The sequence below is a fragment of the Leopardus geoffroyi genome, chromosome A3 (genome assembly GCF_018350155.1).
Source record: "Leopardus geoffroyi isolate Oge1 chromosome A3, O.geoffroyi_Oge1_pat1.0, whole genome shotgun sequence".
NCBI classification, from domain to species: Eukaryota; Metazoa; Chordata; class Mammalia; order Carnivora; family Felidae; genus Leopardus; species Leopardus geoffroyi.
The window spans coordinates 110,187,713-110,205,779 of NC_059336.1; the positions used below are offsets into that span (position 1 = coordinate 110,187,713).

The following is an 18,067-nucleotide window of genomic DNA, read 5'->3' on the forward strand; positions in this document are numbered from 1 at the left end:
AATAATAGTGGAAAACTTTCCTAACCTGGGGAAAGACACAGACATCAAAATCCAGGAAGCACAGAGGACTCCCATTAGATTCAACAAAAACCGACCATCAATAAGGCATATATATCATAGCCAAAGTCACAAAATACTCAGGGAAGGAGAGAATCATGAAAGCAGCAAGGGAAAAAAAGTCCCTAACACACAAGGGAAGACAGATCAGGTTTGCAGCAGACCTATTCACAGAAACTTGGCAGGCCAGAAAGGAGTGGCGGGATATATTCAGTGTGCTGAATCAGAAAAATATGCAGCCAAGAATTCTTTATCCAGCAAGGCTGTCATTCAAAATAGAGAGATAAAAAGTTTCCCAGACAAACAAAAATTAAAGGAGTTTGTGACCATTAAACCAGCCCTGCAAGAAATTTTAAGGGGGACTTTCTGAGAGGAGAAAAGATGAAAAAAAAAAAAATATATATATATATATATACACACACACGCACACACACACACACCAGAAACAACAAAAGATTAGAAAGGACCACAGAACACCACCAGAAACTCCAACTCTACAAGCATCAAAATGGCAATAAATTCATATCTTTCAGTACTCACTCTAAATGTCAATGGACTCAATGCTCCAATCAAAATACATAGGGTAACAGAATGGATAAGAAAACAAGACCCATCTATATGCTGTTTACAAGAGACCCACTTTAGACCTAAAGACACCTACAGATTGAAAATAAGGGTATGGAGAACCATCTACCATGCTAATGGTCAACAAAAGAAAGCCGGAGTAGCCATATTTATATCAGACAAGCTAGACTTTAAAATAAAGACTGTATCAAGAGATGCAGAAGGGCATTATATCATAATCAAGGGGTCTACAGAGCAAGAAGACCTAACAATTGTAAACAGTTATGTGCCAAATGTGGAAGCACCCAAATATATAAATCAATTAATCACAAACATAAAGAAACTCATTGATAGTAATACCATAATAGTAGGAGACTTCAGCACCCCACTCACAACATTGGACAGATCATCTAATCAAAAAATCAACAAGGAGGGGTGCCTGGGTGGCTCAGTCGGTTGAGCGTCTGACTTCAGCTCAGGTCATGATCTCACAGTTCATGAGTTTGAGCCCTGCATCGGGCTCTGTGCTGACAGCTCAGAGCCTGGAGCCTGCTTCAGATTCTGTGTCTCCCTCTCTCTCTGCCCCTTCCCCGCTCATGCTCTGTCTCTGTCTCCCAAAAATGAATAAATGTTAAAAAAATTTTTTTTAAAAATCATCAAGGAAACAATGGCTTTGAATGACACACTGGACCAGATGGACTTAACAGATATATTCTGAACATTTCATCCTAAAGCAGTAGAATATACATTCTTCTCCAGTGTACATGGAATGTTCTCCAGAATAGACCATATACTGGGACACAAATCAGCCCAAAGTAAGTACAAAAAGATCAAGATCATACCGTGCATATTTTCAGACCACAATGCTATGAAACTCAAAATCAACCACAAGAAAAAATTTGGAAAGGTAACAAATACTTGGAGACTGAAGAACATCCTACTAAAGAATGAATGGGCTAACTAAGCAGTTAAAGAGGAAATTAAAAAGTATATGGAAGCCAATGAAAATGATAGCACCACAACCCAAAACCTCTGGGATGCAGCAAAGGCAGTCATAAGAGGAAAGTATATAGCAATCCAGGCCTTCCTAAAGAAGGAAGAAAGATCTCAGATACACAACCTAATCTTACACCTTAAGGAGCTGGAAAAAGAACAGCAAATAAAACCCCAAACCAGCAGAAGACAAGAAATAATAAAAATTAGAGCCGAAATTAATGCTATCGAAACCAAAAAAACAGTAGAACAGATCAATGAAATCAGAATTAACAAAATTTGATCAACAAAATTCTTTGAAAGAATTAACAAAATTGATAAACCACTAGCCAGTCTGATCAAGAAGAAAAAGGACCCAAATAAATAAAATCAAGAATGAAAGAGGAGAGATCACAATCAACACAACAGAAATAAAAACAATAATAAGAGAATATTATGAGCAATTATATGCCAATCAAATGGGTAATCTGGAAGAAATGGACAAATTCCTAGAAACATATACACTACCAAAACTGAAACAGGAAGAAATAGAAAATTTGAACAGACCCTTAACCAGTAAGGAAATCGAATTAGTAATCAAAAATCTGTCAAAAAACAAGAGTCCAGGGCCAGATGGCTTTCCAGGGGAATTCTACCAAACATTTAAGGAAGAGTTAACACCTATTCTCTTGAAGCTTTTCCAAAAAATAGAAATGGAAGGAAAACTTCCAAACTCTTCCTATGATGCCAGCATTACCTTGATTCCAAAACCAGACAGAGACCCCACTAAAAAGGAGAACTATAGACCAATTTCCCTGATGAATATGGATACAAAAATCCTCAACAAGATATTAGCCAACCGGATCCAACAATACGTTAAAAAAAATTAGTCACTACAACCAAGTGGGATTTATACCTGGGATGCAGAGCTGGTTCAATATCCACAAAACAACATGATTCATCACATCAATAAAAGAAAGGATAAGAACCATATGATCCTCTCAGTAGATGCAGAGAAAGCATTTGACAAAACACAGCATCTTTTCTTGATAAAAACCCTCAAGAAAGTAGGGATAGAAGGATCATACCTCAAGATCATAAAAGCCATATATGAACGACCCAATGCTAATATCGTCCTCAATGGGGAAAAACTGAGAGCTTTCCCCCCAAGGTCAGGAACAAAATAAGGATATCCACTCTCACCAGTGTTGTTCAACATAGTATTGGAAGTCTTAGCCTCTGCAATCAGACAACACAAAGAAATAAAAGGCATCTAGATCAGCCAGGAAGAGGTCAAACTTTCACTCTTCGCAGATGGCATGATAGTCTATATGGAAAACCCAAAAGATTCCACCAGAAAACTGCTAGAACTGATTCATGAATTCAGCAAAGTTGCAGGATATAAAATCAATGCACAGAAATCGGTTGCATTCCTATACACCAACAATGAAGCGACAGAAAATCAAGGAATCGATCCCATTTACAGTTGCACAAAAAAAACACAAAATACCTAGGAATAAATCTCACCAAAGAGGTGAAAACTATAGAAAGCTTATGAAAGAAATTGAAGAAGACACAAAGAAATGTAAAAAGATTCCATGCTCCTGGATAGGAAGAACAAATATTGCTAAAATGTCAATACTATGCAAAGCAATCTACATATTCAATGCAATCCCTATCAAAACAACACCAGCATTCTTCACAGAGCTAGGGCAAACAATCCTAAAATTTGTATGGAACCAGAAAAGACCCCAAATAGCCAAAGCAATCTTGAAAAAGAAAACCAAAGAAGGAGGCATCACAATCTCAGACTTCAAGCTATACTACAAAACTGTAATCATCAAGACAGTATGGTATTGGCACAAGAACAGACACTCAGATCAATGGAACAGAATAGAGAACCCAGACATGGACCCACAAACGTATGGGCAACTAATCTTTGACAAAGCAGGAAAGAATATCCAATGGAATAAAGACAGTCTCTTCAGCAAGTGGTGCTGGGAAAACCAGACAGCGACATGCAGAAGAATGAACATGGACCACTTTCTTACACCATACACAAAAATAAACTCAAAGTGGATGAAAGACCTCAATGTAAGACAGGAAGCCATCAAGATCCTCGAGGAGAAAGCAGGCAAAAACCTCTTTGATCTTGCCCGCAGCAACTTCTTACTCAACACGTCTCCAGAGGCAATGGAAACAACAGCAAAAATGAACTACTGGGACCTCATCAAAATAAAAACCTTCTGCACAGCAAAGGAAACAATCAGCAAAACTGAAAGGCAACCGACAGAATGGAAGAAGATATTTGCAAATGACATATCAGATAAAGGGTTAGTATCGAAAATCTACAAAGTTTTCTACAATCTATCAAACTCAACACCCAAGAAACAAATAAGCCAATGAAGAAATGGGCAAAAGACATGAATAGACACTTCTCCAAGGAAGACATCCAGATGGCCAACCGACACATGAAAAAATGCTCAATATCACTCATCATCAGGGAAATACAAATGAAAACCACAATGAGATACCACCTTACACCTGTCAGAATGGCTAATATTAACAACTCAGGCAACAACAGATGTTGGCGAGGATGTGGAGAAAGAGGATCTCTTTTGCATTGTTGGTGGCAATGCAAGCTGGTGCAGTCACTCTGGAAAACAGTATGGAGGTTCCTCAAAAAACTAAAAATAGAACTACCCACGACCCAGCAATTGCACTACTAGGCATTTATCCACAGGATACAGGTGTGCTGTTTCAAAGGGACACATGCAACCTCATGTTTATAGCAGCACTATCAACAATAGCCAAAGTATGGAAAGAGCCCAAATGTCCATCAAAGGATGAATGGATAAAGAAGATGTGGTAAAAAAAAAAAAAAAAATGTGGTATATGTATTCAATGGAGTATTACTCGGCAATCAAAAAGAATGAAATCTTGCCATTTACAACTACATGGATGGAACTGGAGGGTACTATGCTAAGTGAAATTAGTCAGAGAAAGACAAAAATCATAGGACCTCACTCACATGAGGACTTTAAGAGACAAAACAGATGAACATAAGGGAAGGGAAACAAAAATAATTTAAAATAGGGAGGGGGACAAAACAGAAGAGACTCATAAATATGGAGAACAAACTGAGGGTTGCTGGAGGGGTTGTGGGAGGGCGGATGGGCTAAATGGGTAAGGGGCACTAAGGAATCTACTGAAATCATTGTTTCACTATATGCTAACTAGTTTGGATGTAAATTTTAAAAAACAAAAAATTAAATAAAAAAAAAAAGAAAGTAAATCCTAAGAGTTCTCATTACAAGAAAAAAATTTTTCTCCCTTTTTGTTTCCTTTCTTCTTAATGTATCTACATAAGGTGGATATTAACTGAAGTCACTGTGGTAATGTCACAACATGTGCAAATCAAGCCATCATGCTGTACCCCTTAAGCTTATACAGTGACGTACATCAATTATTTCTCAGTAAAAATGGGGGGAAAAAAAGAAGCTAATGCAAATGGTGTAATTCTTATTCCCATCCAAGGTCACAGCCCCGTTTCTATTCAAGGATCCCTAGGTTAAGAAACTCTACTTTCAAATGGTAGCTACGTTTGTGGTGAGCATAGTATAAGGTACAGTCATCGAAATCACCATGTTGTACACCTGAAACTACTGTGACATTGTATCAACTATGCTCCAATTAAAAAAAAAGGTTTAACAGGGGCGCCTGGGTGGCGCAGTCGGTTAAGCGTCCGACTTCAGCCAGGTCACGATCTCGCGGTCCGTGAGTTCGAGCCCCGCATCGGGCTCTGGGCTGATGGCTCAGAGCCTGGAGCCTGTTTCCGATTCTGTGTCTCTCTCTCTCTCTGCCCCTCCCCCGTTCATGCTCTGTCTCTCTCTGTCCCAAAAATAAATAAACGTTGAAAAAAAAAGGTTTAACAAATTTTAAATAAAAATTAAGGCTGATTAAAAAAAAAAAAAAAAAGCCTCTACTCTAAATTCAAAGAGTTTCCTCAAGGCTTAACCCGGGGTAACCTTCGGTTCTCTAAATATATTCTTTCAGATTCCTTGGATTTTAACACCATCCATACGCTGGTGAACAAATTAATATATGCATATCCAATCTTTCTCAAGAACTCTAGACCCTTACAGCCAGCTGCTCACTTGCTGTCTCCGCCTGGATGTCATCACCAATATGCATCAAATGCACCTCCTGATGTTCTCCCCTTGCACTAACACAAAAGTCTAAATTCCAGGAAAGCCTTGAATGAACTGGCTCCTCCCTCAAACTCATCTACTTTCCTCACTATTACCTGCCACCCCCAGTCACCACCCACCAGCCATACTGGTGCCTTTTTTTTCTCTGTGAATGCAAAGACATTTGCCAGCTCCAAAACTTTGTACTTCCCCTTCCTCCATCGGGGACTCACTCCCAGTTCTTTGCCAGGCTGGCCCATCTCAACCATCTGGCCTTTCCTGGCCACCTACCTACCAAGGGAACTTTTACAACCCCTACTCCCACTGCACCACTTATTTTCAACCCCACCAATCTGTTGAGGTTTTTTTTTTTTCTTCTTTTCCTTGCCTTCAGAAGCACTTGCAACAATTTATAATTATCTTGTTTCCTTATTTATAGATCATTTCCTCACTAGAACATAAGTGCCATGTTCCACTGTCCACTGCAGTATTCCCAGTGCCTGAGATAGTGCCTGGCCCTTTTGGAGCCTGAATCAATGATGAATGAACCCTCACTCTAACACACAGATGTTTGTTCTAAAGTTTCTCCCTATGTGAACTGTTGGTATGTGGTAGCACTGAGTACAGGTATGAAAGGATCCCTGCCTTCACCACATCCAACAGCAATAGGCCAAACAAACCCCAGAAGTCCAGATTTCATATTTCGACCCACCAACAGGTGAAACATTCTAAACCAAAAGGACCCCAGCTTTCACCAAGTGGCTTTGTTGAGCAGAGAAGGAAATCCAGGACAGAGAGCAGGGGCAGTGCTTAATCCTTGAAGCATAAAGACCTAGACCTTCCATTCCCAAAAAGGAAACCCAGAATATGCTTCCAATGCCTGCTAATGCCATCCCAACACAGACAACGCTCCAGGACTAAATTCATAATTCCAGATGCCTATTGTAGATTTCCACTTAAGTCCTGTCTGCACTTCAGGTTCATATTTTGGATTGAATTCTGTCCTTTTCCTCCCTCTTAAAGAGGCTACTGCTCTTTCTCCTTCTACATTCCCTTCTCCCAGAGAAATGATACCACCAGCTACCATCAATCAGCCCAGGTAGGAAAGACATCCTCATTTCCTAAATTCAGTGGGTTACATTGCCTCCTGAACAGCTTTGGAATTCGTTCTCCCTTCTTTATGGCACTGCCACTGACTTGATCCATCCCTAACCACCTGACACTAATTCTCCATCTCCAGGTCCGTGGGAGTGGCTCTTCCCCTGCAGAAGGCCCACCGCTGCCTGGACTTGGGGCTTCCCTGTACACACCCCTCCTGGCTCACACCTCAAGGCCGCTAGAGCAGGGCCTGGTCCTCGGGCTCCCCGACTGGTACCTTGGTGGGGTTGGTCAAGACCTCCTTCATGTACTCAGCCACAGTGATGGGGCCAGTTGCTTTGATTTTGTACACAAGATGCCGCAGCATTGGTGTCACCTGGTTTTCTGCCGGCTCTCTCCCGGAACTGAAGTATTTCCCTCTCCAAAAACAGGGAATGACTGCGAAAAACAGTTAAACGGGACCATGAAAAAATCTTAGTTTCTTTGCAAGTGCAAGCAGCCTGAGTGCTTCCGAAGCAGCTGCGTTAACTCTTAACCTCGCACGAAGCAAGCCCACCAGGCGCCGGCAGGAACGCACAGTGCCCGCGACCAACCAATTGGGATCTGAGGCTGGACTCGTCTGCACCTCAAAACCCCCAAGAGGCGTCCTACACCCCAGGAGCGCCCAACTGAGGAAGGCACCCCAGACAGTCTCTACCGCAACCGGGGCTCTGGCGAGGCGAACGCTTACCCGCGCGAGCCGCGGAGCACAGCGGCCCCGCGCCTAACCTTGCAAGGACTCTCATGCCGAGCTTTGCAGGCTGCAGCGCGCAGTCCCCGGGTGTGGAGTAAAGCCATTTCCGGGAGAGGGCCCGCCCCTGCAGGAAGTACGTCACTCAGGCAAACGAAAGGAGGCCCTGGGCTGTTTGCGCGTGCAGTGCTGGTAATGGCGGCCGCCAGGAAGCCTTTGGAGTTCCATGCCAAGCGGCCCTGGGGCGGAGAGGAGGCGGTAGAAGATCCGGACGAGGACAGCGAAGAGGATAACGATGAAGCCGAAAATGGGTTCTCTCTGGAGGAAGTATTACGGCTTGGAGGCACCAAGGTAATGGCCTCGGACTCAGACAAGGGGACAGAGGCGCCCGGGGTGGTCTCGCAAGTGATCCGGCGAGTGACGTGGGAGGGTGTCCTGAACCCCGATTCCATCTTCGAAACTGTGTTGTGCCCTTCCTGCACTTCTTTTCTACTGCTCTCTACGAGAGAAGAGTGCTTTAGAATTGAACGTGTTTACGCTGTGGCCTTTCTTAGGATGTAGGTCACTCATTTTCACTGATGGATAATTGGCACTCCATAAGGTCAGAGAGGACTGACCTTTTTTGGGTCCTGATATCGTGGCATCAGTGTGCTGTACTCCAGTGCGGTTGGAACGTTAACTTCTGTCCTCACGGAGTACATGCACGTGTTTACCGTGCGCTCTAGAAGCCGCCTGCGCTCTTGGAATTTACATCCTAATTAAGGAAAAGAAACAGTAACCAACTTTTGAATGCATAGAACGTCGGATGCTGAGTAGTGCCACGGAGAAAAAGAAAATCAGAAAAGAGGGTGATGAGTGGGAAGGGCGTAACAGTTTCACATGAGGTGATCGGGGAACTCATCACGGAGATGTTTAGGCATAAAACTAGGAAAGAAAAGGAGTGAGCCATGCTGCTCTCTGAACAACAAAAATGTCAAGTGTAGCTGAGGCCCAGTAAGGTAAGGAGAGAGTGTAAGAAATGAAGTAAGAGAGGTAAGAATGTAGGCCTGTCTCTGGGTTTGATGGAAAACCTTAAAAGGTTTGGAGCAAATACCTGGCAGAATGTAGCTTATTTTTTTAGTAAATGTTTGAGACTATAGCTTGGGGAGGGGGAGACATGGGGGCAGGAGAAATGCACTTTACAGGGGCAGATTCACAATTTTCCCTGTACTTAATTTTTGAATATGTAATATTTCCGATGTTACAAAAAGGTTCTCTTAAAAAGGAGGAGTACACGGTAAAAAGTCGTCTTTCCCACTTTTATGTCCAGCCATGCAATTTCCTTTCCATTATTTTTATGTGTCTTGGATATCTTACAAGCAAACACACAACACAGGTTCTTTTTTACACAGAAGATACCATATTGTATAATATTGTGCGTGTCTTTTTTTTCTTGCTGTCTTGAAGATTTTTCCCTATCAGTATATGCAGTTGTGTCACTGGTTTTATTGGTTTTATGCCTGCATAAATCGTTGTTTAATCTGTCTAACCAGCCATTTATTGTGGGTTGTCAACTTTTTGCTATCTTAAATAATGCTTCAGTGAATACCTTGAAAATAAATCCTTTCCCACATTGTAAGTGTTATGTATAACCTAAATTGATAGAAATGGAACTGCTGGATCGAAGGAAGTGTGTCTTGTATTTTGATTTGAAGGTAGCAAATTGCCCTCTATAGAGGTTGTGCTAGTTTGCATTTCCAGCGACCATGTAGGAAAATGCCTGTTCCTCACACTCTCCCCAGCACCAGCTGTCATAATTTTATCTTTGCTCATCTGACACATTAGAAAATCGTGGTGGTTTTAAATCCTATTTTTCTTTTAATGTTTTATTCATTTTGGGGAGAGAGTGCACACAAGCAGGGTAGAGGCAGAGAGGGAGACAGGATCTGAAGCAGGCTGTGTGCTGACAGTACAGATTCATTTGACGTGGGGCTCGAATCCATGAACCGTGAAACCATGACCTGAGCCAAAGCCAGATACCCAACAAACTGAGCCACCCAGGCGCCCCATAATTTGGATTTTTCTTAATGTCAGTGAGGTTGAGCATCCTTTCATATTTTGAAAAAAGTACATTTTTCTCTGTGAACCATTTGTTTATATCCTTTGCAAATCTTTCTTTTTGGTTGTCACTTCCTTAATTGACATGTAGGAACTTTTGTATTAAATATTAAGCCCAATTACTTTGATGTCAGTTGCCATTACTTTTTTCCCCGTATTTGTGTTTTGACTTTTGTATGTTTTCTGTGAATGACAATCATACCCATCTTTGCCTTTAAAGGCCTGCAGTTTATGTCAGATTTGGAAAGATTTTCTCTACTCTGAAATTATTTGAATTACAGTGTGCATCCTCCTATTTACGGTTTTATTTTTCACATAAATCTTTAATTCATCAAGTATTTATTTGGTTGTGGGGTGGGAGCCCAGGCAATACCATGGTAATTGAATTTTATTGCTTTTGAAGATACAGATTTCAAATTAACTTTTGAAACTTACCTAAACTGTTGGATTTGTAATTTAAACTTTCTTATGTTTTAATGCAGCAAGATTACCTTATGCTGGCTACCTTGGATGAAAATGAGGAAGTGGTGGATGGAGGCAAAAAAGGAGCAATTGACGACCTTCAGCAAGGTGAATTAGAAGCATTTATTCAAAATCTTAGTTTGGCCAAGTATGCAAAAACTTTCTTAGTTGAAGAAGATGAACCAGCTAAAAAAGAAAATGCCAGCAAAAAAGCAAGCGAATCTAAAGTAGATAAAAAAAAGCAAAACGCAGCAGAAAGTGAAAGGACATCACTCGGTAAGGTGAAGAATAAGAAGAGGCCAGAACAGCATTCTGGTGAGAACAACAGTGCCACACCAAAAGTTAAGAAAGATAAACAACGGGACATCTTTGAATTTTGTGAGAGACAGACATTGTTGCTCAAGCCTGGAGGCAAATGGTATGATCTAGAATACAGCAATGAGTATTCTTTGGAACCCCAGCCTCGGGATGTTGTGTCTCAGTACAAAACCTTAGCTCAGAAATTGTATGAGCATGAAATCAACTTATTCAAAAATAAGACAAATAATCAAAAGGGAGCTGCTTCTACCTGGATGAAGGCAATTGTGTCGTCAGGGACGCTAGGTGACAGGATGGCAGCCATGATTCTTCTTATTCAGGATGATGCTATTCACACACTGCAGTTTGTAGAAACTCTTGTGAGCCTTGTTAAAAAGAAGGGTAGCAAACAGCAGTGCCTCATGGCTTTGGATACTTTCAAAGAGTTACTGATTACAGACCTTTTGCCAGACAGTCGGAAACTACGGATTTTCAGCCAGCATCCTTTCAACAAACTGGAACAGTTGTCCAGTGGCAACAAGGACTCAAGAGATAGAAGGCTGATATTATGGTATTTTGAACACCAGCTGAAACATTTAGTGGCTGAATTTGTGCAGGTCTTAGAAACTTTAAGTCATGATTCATTAGTGGCCACTAAAACTCGAGCCCTTGTGGTAGCTCATGAACTTCTCTGCAACAAACCAGAGGAAGAAAAGGCTCTTCTTGTGCAGGTGGTAAATAAACTGGGAGATCCTCAGAACAGAATAGCCACAAAAGCCTCCCATCTGTTAGAGACCTTGCTTTCTAAACATCCAAATATGAAAGGAATTGTATGTGGCGAAGTAGAAAGACTGCTCTTTCGCTCAAATATCAGCTCCAAAGCACAATATTATGCAATTTGCTTTTTAAATCAAATGGTCCTTTCCCATGAAGAAAGTGAATTAGCTAATAAATTAATTACTCTTTATTTTTGTTTTTTTCGGACTTGTATCAAGAAAAAAGATATTGAATCAAAAATGCTTAGTGCCCTTTTAACAGGAGTAAATAGAGCATACCCTTATGCCCAGACTGGTGATGACAAAGTGAGGGAGCAGGTTGACACGCTCTTTAAAGTGCTACATGTTGTGAATTTTAATACCAGCGTCCAGGCTTTAATGTTGCTTTTTCAAGTAATGAATTCTCAGCAGACAATATCAGATCGATATTATGCAGCACTATATAGGTAAGTATATACCATTAATAACATGATTTAATAATAATGTGATTTAATATACAGCACCTACTGTGCCCCACTTTGGGGAAAAAGACTTAGAAAACTGGATTTTGGGTCCCCCTCCTCAGCAACTTGCTAATCACCGACTTTGAGTAAGTCACTTAATCTTTGTTTCCTTCTTGGAAAACTGTTAAATGTTTTGCATACATTACTTTTTGTTTTAAGAAGTTGTTAAAATTCATAAGAATACCCTCCCCAAAGAAAGCATCCATATCCTACCACCTAATATTTCAACTTTAACATTTTGCTGTATTTGTTTTAAATCTTTCAAATATTAAAAAATTAGAACTGCTGGGGCACCTGAGTAGCTCAGTCCATTAAGTATCCTGCTCTTGGTTTTGGCTCAGGTCATGATCTTGTGGTTCATTGAGATCAAGCCCCATGTCAGGCTCTGTGCTGACAGGGAGGAACCTGCTTGGGATTCTCTCTGCCCTTCCCCAGTTCACATGCATACCCTCTCTGTCTCAAAAATAAACTTTAAAAAATAAAGGAAATTTAAAAAATTAGAACTGCAGTTAAAATTTCCTGCCACTCCCATCCTCAGCCCTATATTTCTTCCCCCTGCCCTTCACACAGCCATTTAGTAATTCATTCAACAGGAATTTTTTTTTTTTTTTGAGTGCCATCTATATGCTGGACATTGTTATAAGTGCTCCAGCTATAGCACTGAACAAAATTCCTACCCCTAGAGGTGCTTACGTTTATAATGGGGAAGACAGATGGTACATGAGCAAGTCTGTTAGGGAGGGTTAGGGTTGCATTTTTGGAATTTTTTAGTTATTAGAATTAAGATTTTGTTTACTGAATTTTGCAATTGTCCTGACACCTATTGAGGGATGGTATTTTGAACAGTGTATAAACAAACACTTTGGAACTGTTCAAGTATACCAACAAGCTATATGTTCCTTTTTTTTCTTTTTTTTTTTTTTTCTTTTTAGAGAAAAAGTGTGAGTGGGGGAGCAGGGCAGAGAGAAGGAGAGACAGAAACTTAAGGAGGCTCGACACCCAGCACGGAGCCTGACGCATGGCTCAGTCCTGCGACCCTGGGATTAGGACCTGAACCGAAATCAAGAGTCGGACACTTAACCGACTGAGCCATCCAGGCACCCCTATGTTCCTTTCTAATTCATTTTACTAATTTTACATACATGTATTTTATAAGAAATACAATGTGCTAATTAATATTTTGAACTTAAGACCCAGCGCCTGGCTTTGAATCCCAGCCATTAGTTTGCTGTGTAACTTTGGACAAATTACTTAATCCTCTTTAAAACCCTGTTGGTAAACATGATTGATCCCATTTTACTGTGGCCCAGTTTGTCTGTAAAATGGAAAGGAGTGCACCTATCTTGTAGGGTTAATTGTTCTAAAACTTCCCAAGGTTACATAGCTAAAAAACAACAGAACTGGGGCTTTATTGAGTCCATGTATATGTTAACCCATGTAATCTTCACATGTATGTTGTGTTTAATAATGCCTCATATACAATAAGTGCTCTGCAAGTGTTGGCTGCTATTGTTATTAATGTTACTCACATGAATTTCTTCCCTTTAACACCTCTCCAGTCTGTGAGGTACAGTGATTTGTGCAAAATCACACAGACATGACAAGGCCAATTGAGATGGCAAATCCTGGACTTCGAGCTCTGGGAATTCATAATGTTGCACGGTACTGACTGCACTGGTAAACTAAAGAAAATCTAAGAGTCCTTTCTATAACTCCTAACAGTTTACAATTTTTTTAAGTAATAAAAACTTCTTTACTTTGGAAAGAGTTCCAGGACTGAAAATGTAGAGGTTTCAGGGTCCTAGGGGTTTTTTTTTTTGTAACTTTTGATGGTCACAAGAACCTTTTGGACAACATTTAGAGTCTATTGGAAACATACTTTTCTAATATCCATTTACTATCTCAGTGTTTAACACAACAGTCTAATATCTGAGGAGTACATTCTTAAATTCTTTAAATTATTGCTTGCCAGGAGCTCTCACAGATGTATCTCCTCAAAGGGCATCTAAGCCTTCTTATAGTATTTTGTTTAAGCAGAATTCCCTATAAACAAAAATTCCCTAATATTATTTGAAGGATAAAGGAAACAGATGATTTCGTTTACAAAAATATGATTTATCAAAAACTTCCAGAGCATGTTCTCTGCCAAGTGGACCTATCTAAACTCTCAAGTGTTTTAAAAAATGAGTCATAAAACAGATGGAAATACTGACAATTTTAAATGTGCAGAGAGAAAATTGAATATCAAAGATTAGATAATATAGGAGATCTCAGAATATCACCAGAATTACAGAACTGACAAATGGGGAAAACTGGGATGCAGAGCAATATGAAAATGTTTCACAAGATGAAATATTTCCATTTCTAGTATTAACGGGAAAAAGTTAATAGAAGTGCTTAGAATAAGAAGTAATACTGCACATGAGCATATACCAAGGATTGTGTTAATTCTGGATACCCTAATGTCTGAAGCATCTCTAGGATTCAGCAACTAGGATAAAGAAAATTTTAAAAGTACCATGTTCGGTTTTCTACTCTACATGTGTGTTTTTCATTAGAAATATGTCGAGGCTGCCTCTGGTCCCCAGGTAGGAAGTAGTACTACAAGGATAGGAAGAGCCCTTGTCTAGTCCACTGCTTTCATAAGTCAGTTTTCATTATTTGGTTTTGGATTAGCCTTTCATGTACGGTTTTGTATCCATATAAAAATTAGGCTGTTATCCTAGAGAATGGAGAAACACTTGGAAAAGAAACCCACAAAAAGCCTCTTTCTCCTGTGATAACTCCTGCCCCTCCCCCCCCCCCCCCCCCCCACATACCCGACACCCCCAAGATAATCATTCTTTCTGTTTTGGTCATTGACTTCCATTTTACCAGAAATGGTCTCTTGTTGTAAAATAAACAGGAAGGTTATCCCTAACTAAGATGAGGTTAGCAGCTGCCTCTGCTGCTGGTTGTGGAGGTATTTTATGAATAAATATTTGATCTTGTTTTTGTTTTATAGGAAGATGTTGGATCCAGGGTTGATGTTGTGTTCTAAGCAAGCCATGTTTCTTAATCTTGTCTACAAGTCTCTGAAAGCGGACATCGTGTTGCGCAGGGTCAAGGCTTTTGTGAAGAGGTTACTCCAAGTTACTTGCGAACAGATGCCACCATTCATATGTGGAGCTTTATATCTTGTGTCGGAGATCCTTAAAGCAAAACCAGGTTTAAGAAGCCAACTAGATGATCATCCGGTATATTTCACAACTGCTTTTTAAATCGAGTGGGTTCTGAAATATATTGGTATTTTCTTCTTTGCTTCAGTAACTTAGTTCTCTGGAATATGAATAAGTGTGAGTCCTGGATTTGGACAGATTTTAATCCCAGGTGTACAGTTTACTAGGTGGGCATGTTGCTTGGTCCCTTTACTCATAATAAACTGTACTAAACTAAGATTATATGAGGTGGTTACAGGTAGTTACAGAGCTAGTAGATCTCTTAAACCTGTTTCCTTGGTTGTGAAATGGACATATCAGCACCTACTTCATAGGGTTATTTATAACATGTCAGAAATTTGAGGGCTGAATGTTTTCATGTAAAAAAAAAACAAAAAAAATCCCCAAAGTCTTCAGGGAATTGTGGCTGAAAACTTAATTCCTTTTACATTTAGGAAAAAGAACATGGAATCCTCTCATTATCAATTTGATTGATGGAACTTTCATGTTTCACCATTATTGCAATAAGTGGATCTTCTTCAGAACTCCCTCACTTAACTAAATACAGACTTTCAGCTGATTAATGTAGATTTATTAAAACATTGTTTTAGGAGTCTGATGAAGAGAATTTTATTGACATAGGAGATGATGAAGACACAGAACAATTCACTGATGCAGATAAAGAAACAGATACAGTAAAAAAAGCTGAGATAGAAGAAACTGTGTCTGACGGACCTGTGGGGACAAAAAAATCAGAGTCTGCTTCTTGGGTGCACTTTGATAATTTGAAAGGTGAGTTTCTTAATCTTCAAATTTTTCTCTTGAACTTTTAAACCAGGGAATTGGATTCCCCTTTGATCTTAATAGAAATTAATAGTATACCATTTTAGAAGACCTCAGTATTTCTTTCTTTTTTTTTTTTTTAAATAGAGCTTTTATAACCAGATATATTCAGGAACTTAGAACTAAATTTTTAATATAGTGAATCACTGATCTGTTTATTAATAATATTATAGATAATAGCACATTTTAAAGTAATTTAGATCTTAAAAAATAAAGCAAATACCTTTTGGAAATGCAGCTTCTTCATTTGAGGCCCTAAAAGAAAAGCACACTAACCTTGGAGATCAAGAAATGGGCCAGATCCATTTCTTCAAACTTGTCATGGGACTCTTAGTCAAATTATTTCATCTCCCCAGATTCAGTTTGCCTGTGAAATATAAAAGAGAAGTATGATAGCAAGCAGGAAAGTTTTTAAAAGAATCCATCAGAAAGATGATGAGCATGTACATTGTGAAGTAGAGACATTGTGATCTGTTCTGAAAGTTCTCTTAAATTTTTCATCCTGAGTTTCTGCAAACATGAAGATAATGTAAAACTTGTTTGAAATGAGAATTATTTCTGCACATAATTTAATAACAAATATTCAGTGCTCTTAAAGTTCTGAAAGAATTTAGATGTATTTCATCATCAGGTTATTTGCCATTTTAACACTAACGACCTAATTGACCCAGATTTGGGTACCTTTTGCTGCCTGGTTTATTCAGTTTGCTATTTCAAGGTAGCAAATGCTATTTTGGGTACCATAACTAATTCTCGTTGGGGCTTAGAATTTTTAATCTAGGTAGATACCTGGCTAACTAAGAATGTTGAAAATTGTAGTTACATTACATATACACATACATATTATAGTTATTGGAGACATTAATGGTGATAGCTTTTAGTGAACTCTTGGGCTGGGAATAAAGCATTTGAGAAATAGTATTTTTTTATTCTCAGGTGGCAAAAAGTTAAAGACCTATGATCCATTCAGTAGAAACCCTTTGTTCTGTGGAGCTGAAAACACAAGTCTTTGGGAACTCAAAAAGGTAAAGTAATTTTAAATTGTCTTTTAATTCAATAGTGCTTTCTATTTGCCCTCATGGATTTAACACTTTGAAGTTTCCATTTTTCTTGTAAATGATAGTGTTTACTTGCTTAGACATTAGTTAATTGGCATAAGGAACCAATTTGAAGTATGTCACCCAGCTGTAATGCTTTATAACTCATACTTCTGTGGCCTCTACTAAACATTAAATTTACACATTTATTTATTTGTTTGTTTGAAGTTTATTTAAGAGAGCGTGCATGTGCGCGCGGGAGGGGCATAGAGAGGGGAGAGAGAGAATCCCAAGCAGACTCTGCACTGTCAGCGCAGAGCCCACTGCAGGGCTGAAACTCATGAACTGTGAGATCATGACCTAAGCTGCAATGAAGAGCCGGACGCTTAACCGACTGAGCTATCCAGGCACCCCTAAATTTACGCATTTATACGTTTCTACATTCACATGTAGAAAATCTTAAATAATGCGCATGCAAAATTAATAAATAATAAATATAACATCTTAATACTAATAAAAGAAATTGTGTTTTTAGCAGGTTATTGCATATAAGGACTCTATATAAAGGGTAAATTTTGCTTCATGCATTAGATCTCCCTGAGAAGTTTTGTGTAGATAGAACTATTTACAAATATAGTTACTTTTTATTTTTCAACGTTTATTTATTTTTGGGACAGAGAGAGACAGAGCATGAACGGGGGAGGGGCAGCGAGAGAGGGAGACACAGAATCGGAAACAGGCTCCAGGCTCTGAGCCATCAGCCCAGAGCCTGACGCGGGGCTCAAACTCACGGACCGTGAGATCGTGACCTGGCTGAAGTCGGACGCTCAACCGACTGCGCCACCCAGGCGCCCCGAATATAGTTACTTTTTAAATGGCATTAGAGAAGGGGCACCTGGGTGGCTCAATCTGTTAAGTGTCCAACTTCGGCTCAGGTCATGATCTCACAGTTTTTGAGTTCAAGCCCCGTGTCCGGCTCTGTGCTGACAGCTCAGAGCCTGGAGTGTGCTTCAGATTATGTTTCCATCTCTCTCTGCCCCTCCCCTGCTCACACACTCTCTCTCTCAAAAATAAATAAACGTTAAAAAAAGGTTTTTTTAAATAAATGCATTAGAGGAATTAATATATCCAGTAAACTTTCTATGATACCTTTGGTTAAACAAGTGCTTCATTATAGACTCTTGTGTGTCCTTCACACCTTTTCAATGAGTCTACAAGGTCACAGCTACTTTCATAGTGATACC

The 18,067-nt window shown here is 39.6% G+C and overlaps 3 protein-coding genes across 5 annotated transcripts in view; 1 reads left to right on the forward strand and 2 right to left on the reverse strand.

Annotated features, from left to right (window-relative positions):
- NDUFAF7 (NADH:ubiquinone oxidoreductase complex assembly factor 7) overlaps positions 1-7,747 on the reverse strand; it is a 24,748-nt gene extending 17,001 nt beyond the window's left edge. Inside the window, exons 1-2 of one of the 2 annotated variants that reach the window (XM_045447137.1) lie at positions 7,612-7,747; positions 7,159-7,319 (exon numbers count right to left, since the gene is read on the reverse strand). In XM_045447137.1, the coding sequence (XP_045303093.1) occupies positions 7,159-7,319; positions 7,612-7,666 (216 nt within the window). In that variant the 5' untranslated portion in view covers positions 7,667-7,747. The remainder of the gene's footprint in view (positions 1-7,158; positions 7,320-7,611) is intronic. The other variant, XM_045447138.1, reaches the window with a different exon arrangement.
- Positions 7,748-18,067, forward strand: part of CEBPZ (CCAAT enhancer binding protein zeta) — a 23,999-nt gene continuing 13,679 nt past the window's right edge. Inside the window, exons 1-5 of the mRNA XM_045447125.1 lie at positions 7,748-7,962; positions 10,191-11,689; positions 14,751-14,982; positions 15,555-15,735; positions 16,723-16,811. Coding sequence (XP_045303081.1) covers positions 7,807-7,962; positions 10,191-11,689; positions 14,751-14,982; positions 15,555-15,735; positions 16,723-16,811 — 2,157 coding nt within the window. The 5' untranslated portion in view covers positions 7,748-7,806. The remainder of the gene's footprint in view (positions 7,963-10,190; positions 11,690-14,750; positions 14,983-15,554; positions 15,736-16,722; positions 16,812-18,067) is intronic.
- The window catches only part of CEBPZOS (CEBPZ opposite strand), a 24,548-nt gene continuing 21,999 nt past the window's right edge, over positions 15,519-18,067 (reverse strand). For both annotated transcript variants that reach the window (XM_045447142.1, XM_045447141.1), the window contains exons 5-6: positions 16,063-16,153; positions 15,519-15,678 (exon numbers count right to left, since the gene is read on the reverse strand). The gene's annotated coding sequence lies outside the window, so the exon portion shown is untranslated. The remainder of the gene's footprint in view (positions 15,679-16,062; positions 16,154-18,067) is intronic.